The sequence below is a fragment of the Tamandua tetradactyla genome, chromosome 1 (genome assembly GCF_023851605.1).
Source record: "Tamandua tetradactyla isolate mTamTet1 chromosome 1, mTamTet1.pri, whole genome shotgun sequence".
Taxonomy (NCBI): Eukaryota; Metazoa; Chordata; class Mammalia; order Pilosa; family Myrmecophagidae; genus Tamandua; species Tamandua tetradactyla.
Genome location: NC_135327.1, coordinates 182,616,070 through 182,638,287, shown reverse-complemented (window position 1 = coordinate 182,638,287; position 22,218 = coordinate 182,616,070). Strand labels below are relative to the sequence as shown.

General features: G+C 36.4%; 1 protein-coding gene and 1 non-coding gene across 21 annotated transcripts in view; both read right to left on the bottom strand.

Annotated features, from left to right (window-relative positions):
* Window positions 1-577: 577 nt before the first annotated feature.
* On the bottom strand, window positions 578-701 carry LOC143653679 (small nucleolar RNA SNORA31). Its single transcript, XR_013161475.1, has one exon. It is a non-coding gene; the product is annotated as a small nucleolar RNA SNORA31 (small nucleolar RNA).
* A 6,133-nt stretch (window positions 702-6,834) lies between these two features.
* Window positions 6,835-22,218, bottom strand: part of LUC7L2 (LUC7 like 2, pre-mRNA splicing factor) — a 92,455-nt gene continuing 77,071 nt past the window's right edge. For 18 of the 20 annotated variants that reach the window (XM_077145251.1, XM_077145181.1, XM_077145106.1 and 15 more), the window contains 4 exons: window positions 21,390-21,481; window positions 18,148-18,177; window positions 11,606-11,797; window positions 6,835-7,902 (listed from right to left, as the gene is read on the bottom strand). In XM_077145251.1, coding sequence (XP_077001366.1) covers window positions 7,725-7,902; window positions 11,606-11,797; window positions 18,148-18,177; window positions 21,390-21,481 — 492 coding nt within the window. In that variant the 3' untranslated portion in view covers window positions 6,835-7,724. The remainder of the gene's footprint in view (window positions 7,903-11,605; window positions 11,798-18,147; window positions 18,178-21,389; window positions 21,482-22,218) is intronic. The other 2 variants (XM_077145528.1, XM_077146040.1) reach the window with 1 other exon arrangement.

Sequence of the window (22,218 nt, the reverse complement as noted above, 5' to 3'; positions counted from 1 at the left end):
CAGCATGTTCCCTTTCCTCATGAGATTGGTGAAGAAATGTTTGGCAAAGCTCTTGAAAGCCACATCATCACAATCAAAGTAGTAAGACATTGACAGGTAGACCTAACAGGTGTAGAGCTCCAGGTTGATGGCAGCCTCTGAGTCCTGGTTGTAGTTCGGGGCACCTGTGACGGGATGTGGTTGTCATGGTGGGAGTATTTTTCAAGGTACTTTCCTGTATTGCATGTATCTGTAGTTTGCTCTTTGTTATTTCTGAATTGTGTGTCATAGGAATATACCACCGTTTATTCATCCACTCTACTGTTGATGGTCATTTGGTCTGTTTTCAGTTTGGTTATTATGAAAGTGCTGTGATGAACATGTCTTTTGGGAAACATATCTATGCAGTTTAGCTGGGTATATACAGAAAAGTGGAATTTTGGGGTTACAGGATATATCAGTTTTCTAAAGCTGCTGGAATGCAATATACCAGAAATGGAACAGCTTTTTAAAAGGGAATTTATTTATTTATTTATTTTTCTATTTAAAGTTTTATTTGAGTTGCAAAGATTACTTCCCTTTCCCCATGTTTTCAGACTTTCCTATTCCCCATTTCAATCTTGACTGTCACAATCAGACAGACAGAAAGTGTGAGGATCTTTTTTTCTTGCATCTATAGTGGAAACCTTAGCAGCAGTAAAAGGGAATTTATTAAGCTGCAAGTTTACAGTCCTAAGGCCATGAAAATGTCCAAACTAAGGCATCCCGGGAAAGTTACCTCAATTCAAGAAAGGCCGATGGGTCCAGAACACCTCTGTCAGCTGGGAAGGCACATGGTGTCTGCTAGCTTTCTCTTATTTCATTATGCTTCCCTGGGGATATTTTCCTTCTGCATCTCCAAAAGTCTCTAGCTGTGTTGGCTCTGTTGGCTCTAAAGCTTTTTCCAAAATGGTTCCCTCTTAAAGGACTCCACTAAGCAAGCCTACTTTGAATGGGTAGAGGGAGACACATCTCCATGGAAACCACCGAAGCAAATGTTACCACCCATAACTGGGTGTGTCCCATCTCCATGGAAACAATAAAAAAGATTATACCCAGCAATATTGAATGAGGGTTAAAGAACATGGCTTTTCTGGGGTACACAACAGATCCAAACTGATGCACAGGATATGTGTAGCTTGAATTTTAGTAAAGTGCTAAATGGTTTTCCAATGTTGATTACCAATTTATGCTCCATTAGCAGTACTTGAGTGTTCCAGTTGCACCACATCCTCACCTACACTTGGTTTTGTCTTTTTCACATTACTCATTTGGTAAGTGTATTGCATTGTGATTTGCATTTTCCTGATGACTAGTGAGGTTAATTTTTAAACTCTTTTATCAGAGTTAATTGCTTCAGTTAGTGTTTTGACATCATGGCTATGTTCAGTAAAAGTTTTCATCTCCTTCTAGGCAGTATTTAAGTGTGCACTTAATATTCATCTTTGAATGAGAGGAATCTGGATCACCTATTCATATGGAATTGATGGTTAGATGAAGTCTGGGCCATATTCCAGACAGCAGAAATTCTTAAGACACAGATTTGTGTCGCTTGTCATCAAGTGCAGGGCTGCTAGTGAGGGACAGTTGCTCCCCTCCTCACCAGCAGGTTGCTTCCTGCAAATAAGGCTAGTCTGTGCATTGTTCATTGTTCAGCTCTATCTCCTCTGCTCATCCCTGCTGCCTAACTGCATCTGGGCAAGCCCACACCTCAGCATCCTCTTCTGGTTTGTTTCCTTTGGTGTGGCATTTACTCTGCAGAATTATGCTTCACTGCATTGGCTTTTTCAGCTCTCTAACCATCTCCCTCACCCGTTTAATATTTACATCATTTGGCATCCCTTCTGCATATTTCATGATTATGGGTTCCAGATGTCTTCTAGTTTCATTAGTGCTAGTGTCTGCATTTTTATTTCTTATTCTCCTTGTTGCTTTTTGGGTAGTATTGGGGAGGAGGAGCAGAGAAAGCTGCATTACTAACTGGAAATCTTCTATAGAGCACTTCAAACCAGCTGACCAGCCAGCATCAGTTTAGACAGCAGCAGACAGGAGACCTAATCAGTAAAACAAAAATGCCAATATACTTATAAACAAATCCATGCAGTTTTCAGTAGAGAACTGTTGAGAGCCAAATAATGCTCTCTCTCTAACATCAACATCCCTTCTCTGGATACTGAAGGTGCCAGCTGTTTAAATGTTACCCATCAGGGTTACAATGTTACTTCTTCAGAGTTAATTGCAATGCCTAGATTTGGGGAGACAGCAGGGAACTATTAAGTTATCTGGAAGAAGGGTGCTCCAGTAGAGACAGGAAGAGGAAGGAATCGCTGGCATAGCCTGGGACCTCCAGGAGTTTCTTTGTTGCTCTCTCGATGACAACAGAATCCCAATATGGCCACAAGGCCCTCCTCACCATGTTACCTCCCCTACCTTTCAAATCTTGTCCCCACTGGTTCCCTCTCCTCAGGTCCAAGTGGAAACGTTATCTGTTCAATTGTCAAGTTATGTGTTTCCCTACCTCAGCCATGGTGAATGCTCTAAGCACTTTTCCCCTTTAATAACACACCCAGAAAGTCCCCTGAGGCTCCTTCCCTATCAGTGACTTTTGGAAATATAATTTGCTCAAAATAAAAGGCACCCATTTCAAGAATGCCTTTTGATAAATGTAGGCTCCCACTTGGCCACTACCAAGATGTGGAATATTTCCAACACCTAGAAGCTCTCATGTCCCTTTGAGGCCAATCTTCCCTCCTCCCAGACCTCCAGCAACGGTAATCTTTCTGTCCCTAAAGCATTACCTGTTCTAGGATTCTATGTAAAGAGAACTGTACAGTCTGTATTGTCTTTTTTTTTATTGTTTAGCATGTTTTAAAGATTTGTTCATGTTGCTGCATGTATCAGTAGTTCATTCCTTTGTAGGGCTCTATCGCAATGTTTATCTGCACTCTAGTTGATGAATATTTCGATTGCTTCCAGTGTTTGCCTATTATGAAAAAAGCTGCTATGAACATTCAAATACAAGTATCTGCTGTGGACATAGATTTTCATTTCTTTTGGGGAGTAGGAGTGGCATTACTGGGTCATATGGTAAGAATGTTTAATTTATGAGAAACTGCCAAACAGCTCTTTTTGAAAGCAGCTCTACTATTTCACAAAACTGACCAGCAAAATATGAGTTCTAGTTGCTCCATATAAATCTTTTTACCTTTAGCAATTCTAGTGGTTGTGCAGTAGTATCTCAGTGTGGTTTCAAGATTAGCATTAGTATTTTCCTAATGACTAATGTGCTTTTTTTTTTTTGTATGCTGTATGGCAAGGTCACATTTCATTCCTTTTCCATTTGAGTACCCCGTTATTGCAGCACCATTTGTTGAATTTTTGTTTTCTGGGGAAGTGCATGGGCCAGAAATGTTTTGCACCTTTTTAAGTCACCTGGCCATTCATATATTTTTGATTTTGTAATTCTGATACATATGGCTCAGAGACCATATTTTGAGAAACTTCGCATTAAAAAACCCATATCCCACAGCATTTTAGTGACTTAAATGGAAAAATCTAAGGAAATCTCCAACTATGAAAAATTTCAGAATACAGGAAAATTGAAAGAATGATGCAGTGGACACCGTATGTCCTCTACCTAAATCTAACAACATTTTGCCACATTTGCTCTTTATATGTAGCATTATAAAATTCTTGAACTGATTGAAAAGGTTGCAGACATCGAGGCATCTCCCTCTTAAATATGCCAGCATGCATCCCCTATTCATAAGGATATTCTTCAGTGTAATTGCAGTTCTACCGGTATTTAATAAAACTAGTAATTTCATACTCAGTTCACATCCTAATTTCCCCAGTTAGTCCACTTGTATCTCATAAACAAAGATGTATTCAATGCTCAAGCATTGTATGGATGATCTTTTTAGTTTCTTTTAACCTGGGATGTTCTTTTCTTATGACTTTTTTTTAAGAGACCAGGCCAGTTGTATTGTAGAATGCCACATATTCCGGATATCTCGTTTCCTGTAAACTGGAACTTAGGCTTTAGACTAATAAGAATTTATAAATTCTTCTGACAGTAATACTTCATTATGATACTAGGAAATTAGTATTTCACCACCCACAGAATTTTTTTCTATTATTATTATTGTTATTTTTTTGCATGGGCAGGCACCGGGAATCGAACCCAGGTCTCTGGCATGGCAGATGAGAACTCCGCCTGCAGAGACACCATGGTCTGCCCTGCCCACTGAATTTTAACACTGATTTCAAGTAATTTTTATCAAGCTTTCTGAAAAAAATATTTTTTAATGTGACTCATATAACCTCTATTTGGATAAGTATGGGCATTTCATCTGTTATTCTCATTTTTCAGGAAGAATATAAAAATGAGACTATATGAAAAGGCATTGGAAATAGCACTATATGAACATTGAGTTACTCCACCTTCATCCATTTGGGTCTTTTTGTTTTGTTCCCTCTGTGGATGTTTCTATTGGTCCCTTCTTGACTTTCCCAGCCCAGAACATATCTGTCATAGTACGTAATGCCAGGAAGAACCTCAGACGTAGAATCTAGATGTAGGCTCAGTCATGACTTTTGGTTCATTACCTGCATCACCTAATTTCCTCCATTGTAGAATGTTGTGTGGTGACGAAGGGATGCCTTTCTTGCCAGTATTGCAGGATGATTTTATGAATCAATTCTATATACTATACTAATGTAGGTCATTAGCTTGGTCTGATCCCCAGATGTACTTACAGAACCTGATGCTTCTGCTGGTACGTAGGGAACATGCACATGCACCTCACAATTCAGTGGTATCTCCTCATGCTGGCCTCAGTGCCCCACCAGCTCATTTCTGACCTCAGTACTACTCTTCTGGAAGACCCCTGCCAGGTCACACCCAATTGACTTCTGTCATCAAAAACCTCTTCTCTTAGACCTCTCCATGACAAAGAGAGAGAGAGATTTTTAGGATTATTCTAATGCAGACTGGGTCCTGTGTCAAGGATAATTTTTTTTTCCAGAAAAGCTTTATTATGGTGAGAGTGCCTTCCAAACAATCAACTCAAACAAAATGAGGAAAGATGGTGTCCACAAGATCCAACTGCAGCTAAAGGAACACAAGCCCATTTCCAAAGTCCAAGATACATTTCACATGCAGTTTATTGCACAATTCATTCAGATTTAGGTCAGAGAAACCTTCCTTGTAATGGAGATAAATATCCCAGAATTATACAACCTGAGCTGCTTGTGAAAAACTGAAGGACAGGGTCACTTGTATGCTTACTCAGATGCCAGAACCAGGACAAAGGAGTCTGATTTCACCAAGAGCTGCAGAGGTGATGAGACCCCAAACGGTCACCTCCCTGGGCTGGCAAAACCACTGCCGACCAGTTATAGGACATACACCAGGCCTATGCGTACCACGTGGCCGCTGACTACAGGTGACAGACCAGGCTACTCAGGTATAAATACTCTGCACTTTCAGAGAAGGATCTGAGGGGCAGAGCCACCCTACCTCCACCCCCCTCAAAGAGCCCACGTGAGGGCTAGACCTTAGAAAGTCTTAGGCTGGACCCTTCTAAGGGGCAGCAGTGCTCCCTGTCAGGTGACCACGTTCCCCCCACCTGCAGCCCAGGGCAGGCCTTCCTGAGGCTTTTCAAGGATAATTTTTAAAATGTAGATTGTTTACTCCAAAGTTTAAATACTAAAAGCATTCAAGTGGAAACATTCATTTCAAGCACCATGCAGCTGAAGTACACCCTGGTATACAGCACTGGAATGATGGTGTACACTTCACTGGCTGTTGACAACCAGCTGGTAGTCAGGCAGCCTATATTCCCTACAAATCATAACTGCAATAACAGCTAATAATATAGATGTTGTGATTCTTCTCAGTCATTTAGGTATTAGACAAAATATTCAATTATGATAGTACACATATAATGCTAGAGAATATTTTTCAATCACGATATGGACTTAGAACTCTAGCTCCAGATTTATCAATAACTGTAATGAGTCAGATCCCACACATTCCTCCCTGTACTTAACAGCTAACTTTTATGAACCCCTCCCCAAGGCACTAAATCCAAGATGCTTGTAATTTTCATTTCTAGAACATACAAGACTACCAGGAACAAAGTGCATACAAAAAAAGTTTCTCAGTAAAGAAAGGGAGAAGGGTAATGAGCCACTAACCCAGATGGGTCTCATACTAAACTTTGTATAAATCTGACTGGATGGAACCAAATATAGCAGAAAATCTTCAGGCATACCTCAGTAAATTGGGAAACTAATGACTGCCCCTTTTAGATGTAAATCTGATGTCCCTTTGTTTCCCTTTCTGAGGTCTACATTCCTCTCATGATAAATTTTCCAACTTTGGGGATCAGAGACAGAAATGGTTCTTGAAGTCGCCTTAGTTAATAATAGACACTAATTTCATTACTGAATGTACTTTTGTTTCTCAGATTATTTTACAAAATTATGTGACACCTACAAACTACTGTTTAACGGTTTCTGCAAAAGCTGTACATCCACTGAAGTTTTAGTCTTATTCTGTTGGTTACACTGTGTTTTTATTTCAGTGTGCTGAAAGAACACACGAAACAAAATCCCAATGTCTTCAGCAGGTCCAGTCCTAGCAGTTGTTAGAGACAACCCTGAAGTAACTGGAATATGGTCAGCAGGGGGCCCCAGGTAGAGCAACAGTTCGTCTAGAATCTTTGCAAGTATATATTTATTTCCTTTGGTGCCTTGCACATTAAGGCACTATTAATGATATAACAGAAGAGAGGAAATGCCCACAGCAAATAGTTGTAGTCACAATTTACTAGACAAGTTACAGTTTAATGATGGTGGTGGTGATTGTTTCTTCATTATTTTTTACAATAAGGGTGTAGCCTTTATACTCCACACACACAAATTAAAACAAGTGCTTATGAAAGAGTCCCTGCCCCCACCCCCTCAAAACATCCTGAACATAGCAATTCTATAGAACAGAAAAATCAAGACGTTTGATTTCAGAATGCCAGTAAAAAAGCAAAATATGTAATACAACAGCTGTTCAACTTTCAACTCTAAAGAGGCACCATTAAACAAAAAAGAAAAGAAAAAAATCCAACACATTAAATTTCTCCAGCACACATTCCAGTATAAATGCTCTGAATTGTAATCAGCTAGTAATTAATAATGGGTACAGGACCTTAGAACAGAAGTTATATTGCTTCCCTGCCCCCCTTCCTCTTATATATTGGAGGGTGGAGGTATTAGGGGATATAAAAGTCAAAGGAAAAAAAGAATTAAAAGGAAAAATTCCCACCAAAGCTGCTGCTGTTTGGACTACAAAGGAAGACAGCATTTTACAAATGTTCAAAAAACCCAAGGCAAGTTACACAATTCATTCACTATCACTCCTACTACAAAGAATAAATCAGAGATCAGCATCTTATTATATAAAACTGTACTTGTGAACAGAGAATCCTTTCAGAATTGTATTACAGACTCACCAGAAACTATGGATGTAGTTTTAGGCTTTATCAAGGAAAACAGGTTCAGTTCAGATCAAGTTAGATACTGTATTATCTAGCCTAGCTGGATCAGTGTCTGGAACTGCTCACTGTGTCACCCTGAACAGCTGTAAACTAAACAATAGTATGTATCTCCATAGGAAGCTTAAAGATTGAGGGTATGCATACAGCTAATTAGATTTCCCCTGCTTCGCGCTCTTCAGAGCTCCTCCTGTCTTCTGATCTGCCATTAGCGCTCTCATAGGACCGCTTCTTATCTTTTCGATCTCTGTCACGAGGTGATCTGTCTCTTGAACTCCTGTCTCTGTCACGTGATGCTAAGTCTTGGTCTCTGAATCTTTCTTTTGAGGATCTGAAAAATATTAATTTGAGGAGCAAAATATGTTGGGAAACCCAAAATCTAAATGAAAGAATAGAATAAATATCAAGCTACTGGTAGCTGAAGATACACCGGCTATAGCCAAGAAAAAGAGGACTCAAATTTTATAACAGAAAAGAGCCCTAACATTTGATAAGGGCACTAAAACAAGGAGATGGGTGAAAACAAATAGCTAAGGGTAAAAAAAAAAAGCATAAACTAAAGTAATTATTTATATGATAATCTCTGATTATCTCAGAGGCAACTATAAAACTTCTCTAATTCCTAAAAATATATTTAATATAAAATAATAAACAATAACTTTTAGAAAAATATATAGGATAGAATGTCAATTCCAGACTGGATAGAAATCAATGACTGAGAACAGGGGCCAGCAAATTGGGTCAGACAGTAAATACTTTAGGTGCTATAGGTCACACAGTCTCCATGGCATTTTCTTTGTTTTTTTTTTTTCAAACAACTGTTTGAAAATATAAAAATCATCCACAGCTCATTAGCTTTACAAAAACAGACCACTGGCAGAATTTGGCCTGTAGGCAATAGTGCAGCAACACCTGACTAAGACAACTACTCTATTTTTAATGATATGGCTTTAAATAACCATTTATTTTAATAATCTGCTTTTCTTCTTCTGAGTTAGCTCACTCAACCAACAGGAAAAAAAAATCAGAATGGGAGACAGAGAAGGATGATCATACTAAAATAAAGCTCAATTAACCATAACTACTTCCTAGTTCTGCCTTCTCTATTCCCAAACCCTACTTCAATAAAATTAAAGATTCAGTCAGAAGGAAAACCAGAGGACATTATGAGATACAAATAAATATAGAATCATCAATACTTTCAGCATCTAAAATGAATCAGTAATATTACATTTATTTGATTCTTTACAAGTGACACAGTACTTTTTACACAATTATCTCACTTAAACCATGTTCAGATTTAGGATCTGAAGTACTGCCAAGAACTTGAATAAATAATACCTTCACCTTCTAAGGCAGGAAAACATACAACTGTACTGTTTCAGAAATATAGTTATGGTAGGTTAAACCAAGATAAATAATGTCACACTTTGAGCAGTCTAGTTAAGTAAATTGTTATTCTAGTTAATTAATAACTTAATTTAAAAATGATGTGTAAAAGAATCAACCAGTGGAAGTCTGGTTACACTAATCCTCGATTATATATAGCTTTTGGAGGGATGAAATATGAAGAGATGATAAGAATAAGAACACTAGAAACTGATTAAGTCCAGAAGGTCAGTTGTTTTTGAGTTAATATGAGATGAGCATCTACCAATGTTTATAAGGGATTATAATACCCGATATATTATGCTAAGCAGTTTCAATATACTATTTCATATTTTACTCAAATTACTTATAATCCTAACAGGTATATTTAATAGATGAAGACAGGTGGGATATTAAATTAGTTGGTCAAGGCCACTGAATCCAAGCAGTCTGATTCTGAAGTCTACAACATACATGTCTGGATAGAGCAGGAGGCAAAAAAATAAAAACGGTCCTCATTAACCAACAGTAACTACTGCCAGGGAAAGTTCACAAAGACAATCTACTTATTATTAGAGACTGGTATTTCACAGGAGGGGCAGTAAAACAAGGAAACATAAAAGCCAAATTGGGACTTTTACCTTGAAAAACCCGAATATGCAGAAATAACTTGACTTAATATGTAATAAAATACAGGTTGTAACAGCAACTACCTGCTAATTTTTGGTAAAAATAATGATGCTTTAAAAGAATAATCTGAATATCAAAAGATGAGAAGTGCTCTTGATTAAAACAAAACTTTTAATAGTTTTACAAAAACAATCCCCATTAAGAACATACTAAAAACTCAGATGTCATGGTTGTCATGTATATGATGGAGAAACATTAGGGACTAAGATAACACAATCTCAGACGATGAGGGGATTTTTACCCTCATCCCTTCATCCCCTTCACCATAAAGACATGTAAGAGTTCACAGATATCAGAAACAATGACAGTGGGCAGGCAATGAGAGAAATAGTCTGGACCTTCCATAACCAAAGCACGATGACTCTGAAATTTAGTGTGCATGTAAGACCTCAAAGAACTTTTCGAAAATGCATTTTTCTGGGTATTCCATTGAGGGTGGCGATCCTTAAAATCTGCAGCTTTAAGAGTGTGAGGCAAGTGGTCTATAAATTACACTTCGAGGAATTCTGTTCCTACAAATTCCCTGCCTGTTTTCTGGTTTTGCTTAAGATATTCACTCTATTTGGAATTTTTCTTTTTCTTTTTTTTTTTTTTACATGGGCAGGCACTGAGAATCAAACCCAGGTCTCCAGCATGGCAGGTGAGAACTCTGCCTGCTGAGACACTGTGGCCTGCCCTATTTGGAATATCTTTAACCTACTTGTTTTTACTTATGCAAATTATATCTACTTTACTCAAATTCTGTCTACTATGAAAACCATTTTTTATTACTCTGGTGTTTCCCTCAATTAAACAAATTGCTCTATCATTTATAATATACAGTGTGGTACTACTACATAATATGTGGTTGTACACCAATATGATTACTGTTAAAGATGTTCTTGTATTCTAACACTCATGATAAATTCCTTAGAGTAACTTGAATGAGTCACTCAAACATGTAACAATTTTATTTTTTATGAGGCCTAGTATAACAGAATGTTCTTACTGACTTAAGCCACCATAAAGACTATTTGGAACAAGGTAAGAATATAAAAAATAAAAAAAAATATTGACTAAGTGCCTAGGAACCAATTAAGTTGTGAGTGATTTCAGGGAATCACTAGTCAAAAAAGCTGTTGAGCTTTCTATGATTCTACTGTGGATCTTATGTGGAGTAATATAAAGATAATTTAAGAATGTTAGACAGTAGGTACTCAAAACAAAAATTACCATTTACCATATATATACTTGAGAATAGCTGTCAAGAAAAAAAAGGAATTTAACCATGGTTTACATTCCATATAAATCATCTGGCTTCAGGGCCATCATGTGACCTGAGAAGTTTTAGAAGCTTGGTCTCTATAGGCTATGAGTACCACACTCCATCATATTCAAATCCTTTCTGTTCTGAATACATATTCAGGTCCTTAAAAATACCTCCCCCTGTGTATGCCCTCTTTGCATCTTTAAGTTCTTTCATTATATTGAGGGAGTCCTGTAGCTTCTTTAAGATTCTGAATCTGCCCTATCAAGCTAACAGTATGTAACAGTGCATACCTATAATGCAGATTAAACAAGAATATACTAGAATGTGTCTGCTCTGAAAAGGTGCACCAGTTCATATAAGTTTGGAAAACAGTAAGTGAAACAAAGATAAACAGTTCTTAATGAAAGGACTTCTCAGAGTCCTTCGTTTGTCTGCTTATACTGAAAAACCTGTAAGGGTACTATTATTTAGAATTACTTGCCCACTGAGCACTTCTTCCCAAGAAACACTAAGCAGAGAAAAGCAGCAACAACCTCTACACATACTGATTCAATTTTCTTACTCTCACTCATGAGTATCTTATTTATTAACTACCCACATAATCAGGGGAAAAAAATGTTATACACACAAATGTGTACATATTACCAGATGCAAATTTCAAACCACTAATATTCCAACTCTAAAATATAAAAAGTAGTTTCACATCCTTTCATCGATACATCAATACCTCCTCTTGGATCGTTCTCTGCTCCTATCTCTAGAACTATGTCGACTTCTCTGGTGGCTGCGACTACGGCTGCGACTGCTAGAGCGGGATCTGTGACGATGACGTTTCTCACGAGATTTGGACCGAGTTCTTCTCTTCCGTTCCCGTGACATGGAGCGAGACCTATGTCTGCGGTGCTCTCTGGACCTGGATCTACAGAAGAGAGATTGATATGGATGAATATCATATCAATATGATATGTCCATATCAATATGGACTTATGCAAATTCTGTTCCAAATCAGCTAAATCTACACTAAAATAAACTGGTATATTAAATAACTATATACTTAAATTTCCACATGGAGATTAAATACTTATTCTTAGAGGTCAAACAGTATACTGTATAAATTTATGTCAGGAATTTTAAGAGAAGTGAAGGAAACAATCTGTACCTTGACTAAATGCCAAGCATTCTAGATACTTGATGAATTTGATTTCATTTAAAATGTCTAAGTTTTTAAGCAAACTTTAGAAATAAAGCATGCCCTGATGGATACAGACTGAAGAGAGGAGAGGCAAGAGAAAGAATATTGTTTAGAAGAAGACAGTAGAAAGATGCTGGAGTAGGGAACTCGATCTTTCCACTGGAACAGACATTATACAGGCAGAAACTGTCTGAAACAACTACTTGAAACTCTGGAGAACAGAAGAACATTGTATAGCACCTAGGGAACAGCAGGAGAAAGCAGCTAATAAATTACAGAAAAATATGGTAAACTGCTATCTCTGCATGATGGCTAGTGGCATCTATGCCCCACTCTTGTGGCAGGCTGCCATGGGGTCTAGCCCCTGGCTAGCTTGCTGGAGAAAAAAGACACAAAAACATCTCTTCAACCAAGACTAGGGGTGGACATGGCAGATCACTGATCATGGCTTTTGATTAGTGACTTTGGGCATGGAGGCGGGAGGTAACTCTGAGATCAGCCATTGTTTCAAACTACTCCAGTGGTGATGGAGACTTAAGGGTGCTGTGTGAGAAAGTTGAAGAGTTCCATTTGCTAGGCAGAACAAGAAAGCTTTGAGGAGCTGTAAAAGAAGCTGTCAGAGCTCTTCCTGACTCCCTCTCAGAGCACTGCAGACCCAGTCTATACTCCTTGTGGGTCTCTGGCCCAGTTCTGCCTGGGAAGTCCTCTTTAGCCTGCCCCTTCTCCCAGAATTTGCCCTCCAGGCCAAAGCAACTTGCGACAATAAAAGGTATATAAGAAAATACAGTGGGCAAAAGAATTGCTGATTTCCAATACCCAGTAGAGGGACGTATGTCTCCTGAGAAACAGAAGAACAACCAAACTCTTGTACACAGGGAAACTCCACAACAACTAAGGAGCAAAGGCCCATAGAATTACCACATGACCCAGCAATCCCACTACTAGGTATATACCCAAAACAATTGAAAGCAGGGACTTGAACAGGTATTTGCACACTGATGTTAATGGTGGCATTTTTCACAATTGCCAAAATGTGGAAGCAATCCAAGTGCGCACCAACCGATCAATGCATAAAATGTATATACAATGGAGTATTATTCAGCTATGAAAAGGAATGAAATCCTGACACATGAGACAACGTGGATGAACTCTGAAGACATTATGCTCTGTGAAATAAAAGAACAAGTATTGTATGATCTCACTGATTTGAAATAATTAGAATAAGCAAACTCAGAGTCAAAATAAAGAATTAAGGTTACCAGGGGACGGGGTGGGATAAGGAATGGGAAGGGTTCCTATGAAATGTACAGAGTTCCTATCTGGAATGAGAGAAACGTTTTGGTAATGGATGGAAGTAACTGCAGCATAACACTGGGAACATTAGGCCCTGATATATGTAGCTGAATATGATTAAAAGGGAAATGTGAGATTGTATGTCTGGTAATATAATGCAAGTTAAAAAAAAAAATTCAGGTAAGTACATACACAGTGACTCCTAGTTAAACAAATGGACTATTTAAACTGTAATTATAAGAATGTGCTTTCCTCAGTGGTAATAAATGTATCACATCAATACAAGGGATTACTAATAGGGTGATAATGTAGGAATCCTGTATTTTACACATAATTATTCAGGAAACCCACAACTTCTCTAATAAAGAAAACTAAAAAGGACAAAAGACGTGAATAGACATTTCTTTACAGAGGATATACATCGCTGACCGTAGGACATGTAGTGCAGTGTCTGGAACCCTGAGAAAACAGTTTCTTAAGGAAATGGGGACATTCAAAACCAGGTCAGACATTAGGGAAGAGGGGACATTCAGAACAGGGGACTTCCTAGGGCCACACAAACATGTCCAAAACAAGACACGTGTGCACAAAGGATTGGGAAGGCCCCTATAGGTGTTGGCCAGGAGTTTTCTTTGAACATATTGTATGGATAAGCTCTGAAAGAAGGCATTCACATAAATCAATCTGCAAAGACTGGTAAAGATGTCTGCTTTTTCCTTTGTTATTTTTTTGTTAGTCCCTGACACTTGAGGAAAGCCACATACAAGTTTAAGGAACAACAGCCTTGGAGTCTAAATTCCAGTTATAATATAAAAATATCAAAATGTTACAAGTTTCAACGAAGGTTACACAAAGAATCAGGATGCAACAGCTCAGATAAATGAGAAGAATAAGGCGTCAGAAACCAACCATTAGAAAGACCAGACCTGGGACATTCCAGACAAAGAACTTAAAAAAAGTTCCTAAATATGGTCAAAGATCTAAAGGAAAATATGGACAGAGAACTAAAGGAAATGAGGAAAGTAACAGATGAACACAAAAGAATATCAATGGACAGATGGAATCTATGAAAAGGAGCCAAACAGCTAAAGACAACGGTAACAAAAATGAAATATTCCCTAGATGGATTCAACAACAGATTGAAAAAAATAGTGTACTTGAAGATGTAACAACTGAAATCATCCAGTCTGAGGGACAGAAAGAATGAAGAGACATGAACAGAGCCTGAGGTACCTGTGAAACACCATTTGTGTACCAATATATGCATTATTGGAGTCCCAGAAGAAGAAAGAAAGGGACAGAGAGAATATCCAAAGAAATAATGGCTGAAAACTTCCCAAATTCAACAAAAGATAGGAATATACATATCCAAGACATTCAATGAACTCCAAACAAGATAAACTCAAATAGATCCCTGTTATAATCAAACTATCAAATAGTAATTCTGAAAGCAGCAAGAGAAAAGTAACATGTGTACAAGGGAACCTCAAAATAAGGTAAGTGCCGATTGCTCATCAGAAACTATGAAAGCAAGAAAGCAGTGGGAAGACATTTAAAGTGCTGAAAGCAAAAAATCGCCAACCAAGAATTCCATATCTGCAAAACTGTCTTTCAACAATGAGGGAGAGATTAAGCTAAGCCCAGATATACAAAACCTGAGGAAGTACATCAAAACTAGACTGTCCCTACAGGAGATGCTAAAGAAGAGTTCTGCAGCTTGGAACAAAAGGACAATAGACAGAGACCAAAGCCATATGAAGAAATAAAGATCTCCACTGAGGGTGATGAGATAGGTAAATATAAATACCAGTACTAGTGTATTTCTGGTTTGTAACACCATTTTTTTTTTAAACCTCTTACAGGATCTAAAAGACAATGCACAAAAGGTAATGATAAGTCAGTAGTTTTGGACAGATAATATATAAGCATGTCATTTGTGACATGAATACGCAATGGGTGTAGGGCTTCTGTTTGGGGAGATGGTAAAGTTTTAGTAATGGAAGGTGGTGAGGGTGCTGCAATATGGTGAATGTCAATAATCCCACTGAATGGTATGGCTGGCTGAGATGGGAAAGTTTGTCTTTTATACGTTCCCATAATTATTAAAAAAAAAAAGTGAGCAGCTGAAGAGACAATGATAAAGGCAATACATGATTCTGGACAGGGTCTAATATAAGAGACAAGAAGGCTCAAAAGGACATTAGTGGCACATATGAAAATAACTGGAATATACAGACTGCAAGCTCTGAATCAATGTTAAATTTCTTGAACTTGGGAAGTGTCCTAAAGGTGGTTACATAAGTGAATATCCTTGTTCTTAGCAAAAATATATGGCAGTGTTAAGTGTTCATGGAGCATGATGTATACAATCTACAATTAAGCATTCAGAAAATGGACTGACAGAGTGATATAGCAAAATGTTAAATTGGTAGTTCTGGGTATCAGAGGGAGGAGCATGTTGGAGTTCTCTTTATGGAGTTTGCATTATTTTTTATGACTGTCCTAAAAGTTCAAAAGTATTTCAAAATAAAAATAATGTAGGAAGAACTCAGTGTAGTTTGTCAGTTATGCCTATGAAGAACTTCCAAGTTTACAGGACACTTATTACATATTATACTAGGTTTGAGTTTACCAATAACAGTTAGAATGCTAATTTTATTCAAATAGCATATCACCTAAAATCTCAACAGGCTAAGATCTCTATGGTGGAATTAATATCACACCATTGTAGAGCTCAAGAAGATCTTAAGATTATTTATCCCTGTTTCCCTGGCCTTGTTTTTTTTTTTTTCTTCTACATGGGCAGGCACTGGGAATCGAACTCGGGTCTTGGGCATGGTAAGCAAGAATTCTGCCACTGAGCCACCACTGTACCACCCTGGCCTTGTTATTTTGATGAGGAAAAAAAGAAAATTCAGTTTGGTGAGTAGGTCCTTACAATCACTGGCAAAATATATACAAATGTAATAATGGTCTCACTCTAAAATTAAGTATAAAACCTTCCCAGCCAAGCTTATTAATAATATGTGATTTTTCCCATACTGTACCAATAAGAATGTCAAGCATTATTCAGTGATTCTAAATATATACTAAAATTGAGAGTTTAGTATTCTAAATTTTGATAAACATCTAACTTTTTAAAAATTCATTTTTCTTATACTTGATTGCTCTAAAGGCATGGACCTAAGAGTTAGGATTCATCTAATTTCAAATACTAAAATCTCCACACTGTGTTTTTCAATTAGACTGTTTGAAATCTTCACAGAAATACAAGAATGCTATCTTTACTATTTAAATTTTTTTAAAACCTCTTTCTGCGCAACACACATATATATCTGACCAACAGTTTATAAGCCAATAAGAAGTTCCATAAGCAAAGGTGATTTTTTGCTTCTCTAATGAAAACAACAATCAACAACTTGGGTTTAGATCTTCTTAGTTTTAAGAATCTATAAATTTTCTTACTGTGGTGCCACAGCTACAACATAAAATATTTACATGTTGGTTTGCATAGAATGTCTCAGCTTTTTGGAAATCACATGTTCTTCAATATGCCGTTCTTAATATAACATAAACTATTTTCTAATTGGTATCCAAAGTTCTTACTTTTTAGGGAAAAGTTCTTGGTAAAAAGAGTTACTCTATAGAGGTTAGAGTACTCAAAGTTTCATAAAAGATATGATCTGAACAAGAGGAAGGGTAGGATTTAGAAAAGAATGAGAAAAGGCATTGTAGATGGGAATGGACTCCTAAAGGAAGGATAAAAGACAGGGATAAGCATGGCAAATAAGAATTGAAAAAGAATGACCAAGTATTCCTGCCTTTTGTGGACAGAAATTACCATAAAAACTATAAAGAAAGCCTTTAAAAAAACCCCACAAGTATTAATATCAAAAGTCAAAAGAAAGAATTTGTCCTTGCTATCTTTTGTTCTTACTCTTTATGGCTTGCAAGGGGCACTTTGAAAGCTTTTTGTAATCATTAAATAAGAAGTACAGGGGGTATGAGGGTAGTTCAGTGGTAGAATTCTCATCTGCCATGTGGGAGACCCAGGTTTGATTCCCAGCCCATGCATTTCCCAAAAACAAACAAAAGAAATAAACAAAAACAAACAAACAAGAAACTCAACAAATGGTGCTGCAATAATGGGATACTCACATGGAAAGAGAATGAAATGTGACCCCACCATACAACAAACAAAGAAAAAAAAAAGGAAGTACAAAGGGGATAGGACAATAATAAACTCATATGAAGTCAAGACTGGGGCATATACTAAAATATTTCAGTTTCTCTTAACAACCCACCATGAATCTGTCATTCTTTAATAAAGTCATCCAACTGATATTTTTAGCTGTTACAATTTCTTAGTATTTGGTTCTGATACCTACCACCCCAAAACAAATAAATCCTGTCACACATTTACACCGAGCTTCCAAAAAAATTTTTTCTTCTGACATGGGCAGGCACTGGGAATCGAACCTTGGTCTCCAGCATGGCAGGTGAGAACTCTGCCTGCTGAGCCACTGTGGTCCGCCTCCGGAAATGTTTTTACAAAATATTTTGAAATATTCTTAGCTTTCTTTATAATACCCAGGACACTATATATAACTTTACTGATAACTAAATTTTAGTTCACAAGTATCTTCTGACCAGTTTCTCTAAAATGACACTGCTTAAACTTGAACTGTATTAATACTCATTAATTTAAAAAAATATTCCATCTATAAAAAGTACCTTTGGAAAACACTGCTTCACTACTTACACCTATCTTTGGTGTACCTTACCTTTTGGGATTCTTGCTATGTGATCGAGACCTAAAAAAGGAATAATATCTACTTTTAGAAAGGCGAGAAAACTGTACTGTCCTGGCAAAATTACGTTCTTCCTTATTTTTTTAATTTTATAAATATAAGGCATGTACTTAAGAACACAAATTTTTCAAAATTCTATAGATATCCCCACATTAGGTTTTCTTTGGCACATGAGTTTCCTTAACTCAGGATTTATACTCTTAAAAAAAGAATATTCTCCCAGGAAACTAAAATAGAGTTCATCACAAGTCACTAATTCTCCAGAAACATATTCTCAACCTGAATAAAATTCCATTTATATATCTGTCATTTTTTACTTTTCTTTCTGGGAACAGAATGATGAGCCTCTCAGATGCATACACTTTGGAAGTACAACCCTATACTATAATCCCTGGACCATCCAACTCAATATTTTATATATTTTTTTACATTATTTATTTATAATTAGCATATTTACAGTCTTAAACTTTCTACTTTGATGTTAAAAACACCCCACATTTTTGTGTGTTTAACTAGAGAAATTGTACATTTACAGAAAAATCATGCATGATATACAGTTACCATATTACCCCTCTATTGTTAACATCTTGCATTAGTGTGGTACATTTTTAATAATGATAATATTAACTATAGTCCATCATTTGCAGTATGGCTCATTGTGTTGTACAGTCCTATGTCAACTCAATCTTACAACATCTATGTTTTAACATGAAATGCAATACTCTTACATAAAGTGCTATGCACACTTTCCAGTACATAGTTAATGTTCAATAAATGGTAACAGTTAATGTTAAGGTTACTAGGAAGCAATAACTTTTTTTTGCCAGTGTGTAGGAACTACATAGCAGGGTTGAAAGCACAGTTTTAGATTCAGCCAAATATGTGTTTTTAACTCTAGCTTTGCCATTCCCCATCTGATTAACTTGAGTAGGTTATACAGCCTCCCCTCAGTTTAGTTAAGTCATTTGTGAAAGAAGGACAGTAATATAAATTTCACAAGGGTATCACAAGGATCAGATGAACTAAAAAGGCAAATTCCTTAGCACAGAGCCTGGCACATAATAAGCATTCAGTAAAGGATGGTAATTCTTATTAGTATTCTTTTTGATACCATAGTTAGAATCCCACCTTATATAATTTTATATAGTTTGCAATTTCATCTTCTGTACTTACACATTTCCACAAGTTCAAAGGCACATAAATAGACAGGTTTGAAAAATACATTTTCAAACATTTCTGAAATAGCACTACATTTTACAATCAATGTGAAATACATCTGCCAGCTGGCAAGCGGAGGAGTAAGATATGATGTACTTTCTCATCACCTACCAATATGTAAACAAACTGGCAAAAACTTTTTCTCATTTGATAGTCATTTCAGTTCAATCAGTTGTATTATATAATCATAGCACTACACGTAATTGAATTTTCACATAAGTCTAGCATTTCTAATGTTCCTTAAAATTCCATTTATATTGTCTTCAATGTCACAATACTTGGTAATATACAAAGTGTACAAAAAGAGCATGGAGATAAAGCTCAGAGGTAAAAATGTATGATAAATGAAGTAAATATGTATATGAGGAATGACAGCACTGAAGATATACACATGCAGTTATATCTCATTCTGTCACTGACAGTACAAAAAGACTACCTGTTACACAAGCCACACAACACAAATGAAATGAGTTTAAATTACTTGAACAGACTGAGCATAACACATTCAAGCTTCAAGAAAGATGATAAAACTATATTGTAAAAGGTTTGAATTACCTGAGGCACAGCATCTGCTAACTCTGAAGAGAAAGTATTTATACTTCAGAGATGTGTAATACAATTAAGGGAATATTAGATATAAGAAAAATGGGAGTTGTGTGTTATATGCTATATATATGTTACTGGAATAAAAATATGTAACAAAACCAGAAAATATGGGACTGCCAACATAGTAGACCCTAATATAGACAGACAATAGACTATAGTTAATAATACAATTATAAAAATGTTCTTTTATGAACTGTAATAAATGAACCACACTAATGCAAGGTGTTAATAATAGGTGGTATATGGGAACTCCGTATTTTATGCATAATTTTTCCATTAAACCTACAACCTCTCAAAACAAAAACAAAAACAAATACAAGTAAATCCTTTGTGGCATGCCTATCCATCCTAAAGATGTTAAAGAAGTTATGACCGTTAGTCACCAAGTACGCTGTCATCATGATGCTGTGCAATTTTAGCTGCCAATGGGTAAAAGCAACTAGGAAGTTCTAAATATGAAGAATTACATGATTTTATTAATTAATGAGTATTAACGTATAAAGAAAAATAATTTTATTCAATAGCTATTCTTAAATTAACAGAATATCTTAGGACTGATAGATCCTAGATACGAGGAAATAAAATCAAAGTTCAACGTAAAATAGTAAGCGAGGGCGGGCCGCGGTGGCTTAGCGGGCAAGAGTGCTTGCCTGCCATGCCGGAGGACCCCGGTTCGATTCCCGGCCCCAGCCCATGTAAAAAAAAAACAAAACAAACAAAACAAAAAATATAATAAAAATAAAGATGTTTCCCTTTCTTCCTTCCTTCTATCCTTCCTTCTATCCTTCCTTCCTTCTCTGTCTTTCTTTAAAAAAAAAAAAAAAAAAATAGTAAGCGAAATAAAAAATTCCTTTTACCACAAGTATAAAATACATCACAAAATAGGGCGGTGCGATGGTGGCTCAGTGGCAGAATTCTCACCTGCCATGCCGGAGACCCGGATTTGGTTCCCGGTGACTGCCCATGCAAAAAATATATCTATATGTCTCTCTCTCTATATATATATATATATCACAAAATAAAAAATAGTTCTATGCTGATTTGGTACAAATCTAGCTCATTATAAGACTAAAAAGGGGCCTTGTTAGAAATCTTACAAGATATAAAGATACGAAGCAATCCTTATTCACTCTTCTACACATATTTTGAAGGAAATGATCTTGAGCTAAATAATCTTTAATTAATTGTTTAAGCTTTGTTTCACATGTTAAACTTTTAAAAAAGTAAACAGAAATTTCCCATGTACTACAACAGACTGATTAATGTGTAAAATTACATCTCTTAACCTTCTTAGAACTGGAATTATTCAGTTTCAAATACCTGGACTACACACACAAAAAAATAAATTAAAAAAAAAAAATACCTAGACTACTGAATTAGTTATGCCATACCTTCTCAGCTTCTCCCTTTCTTCTCTCTCCCTTTCTTCTCTTCGTTTCAGACGTTCCTGGTTTCTTTTCTCCTGCTTCTCAGCTACAACTCTCTGAAAAAACAAAGTCCAAATAACAAATGAGGAGCATATTTATTGGATTCATTCTTAATGACACCTACCCTAAACTTCATCGTATCTCATATTTCCAGTATAGTACAAGTATTAAAATTTGTTTAACAATTCAACTTGAAATTGTGCCAGGAATAATTATTAGGCTTACAAGTCTGTGGTTTCCGAAATCTTTCCTATGTTAAAAAATTAATAAATCATATTTATCCATGATTTAATATTTCAAATCACTTCTAGATTTTCCTCTAAAAGTTTTTCAGCATTTTGTATTTTTTTAAAAAATCACCGTTATAAATCATGACAAATTCCTATACTCTATGATTTTCAATATGGAAATATCTTCTGTCACTTTCAATTACTGTCCTGATTCTGCTTTTAAAAATCCCAATAGAGAGGGCCACGGTGGCTCAGCAGGCAGAATTATTGCCTGATATGTTGAAGACCCGGATTTGATTCCCGGTGTCTGCCCACATTAAAAAAACAAACAAACAAACAATAAGAATAAAATGCTAAAGAGTACGGTTGATAGGTCTTTATCTGCAAAGATTCCCTTCTTGGGGTTTTAACTTAAAGCCCAACAACCATTTGATCTAGTAAAACTCATTTTGCCATTTTTTGAAAACTTACTTGAGATCATTCTAGCAAATTAGGGACTAGGAATTAAAAAACTGAGAAAACAGATACTGAGCTGTATGTATATAACATGGTCTTTCCCAGAA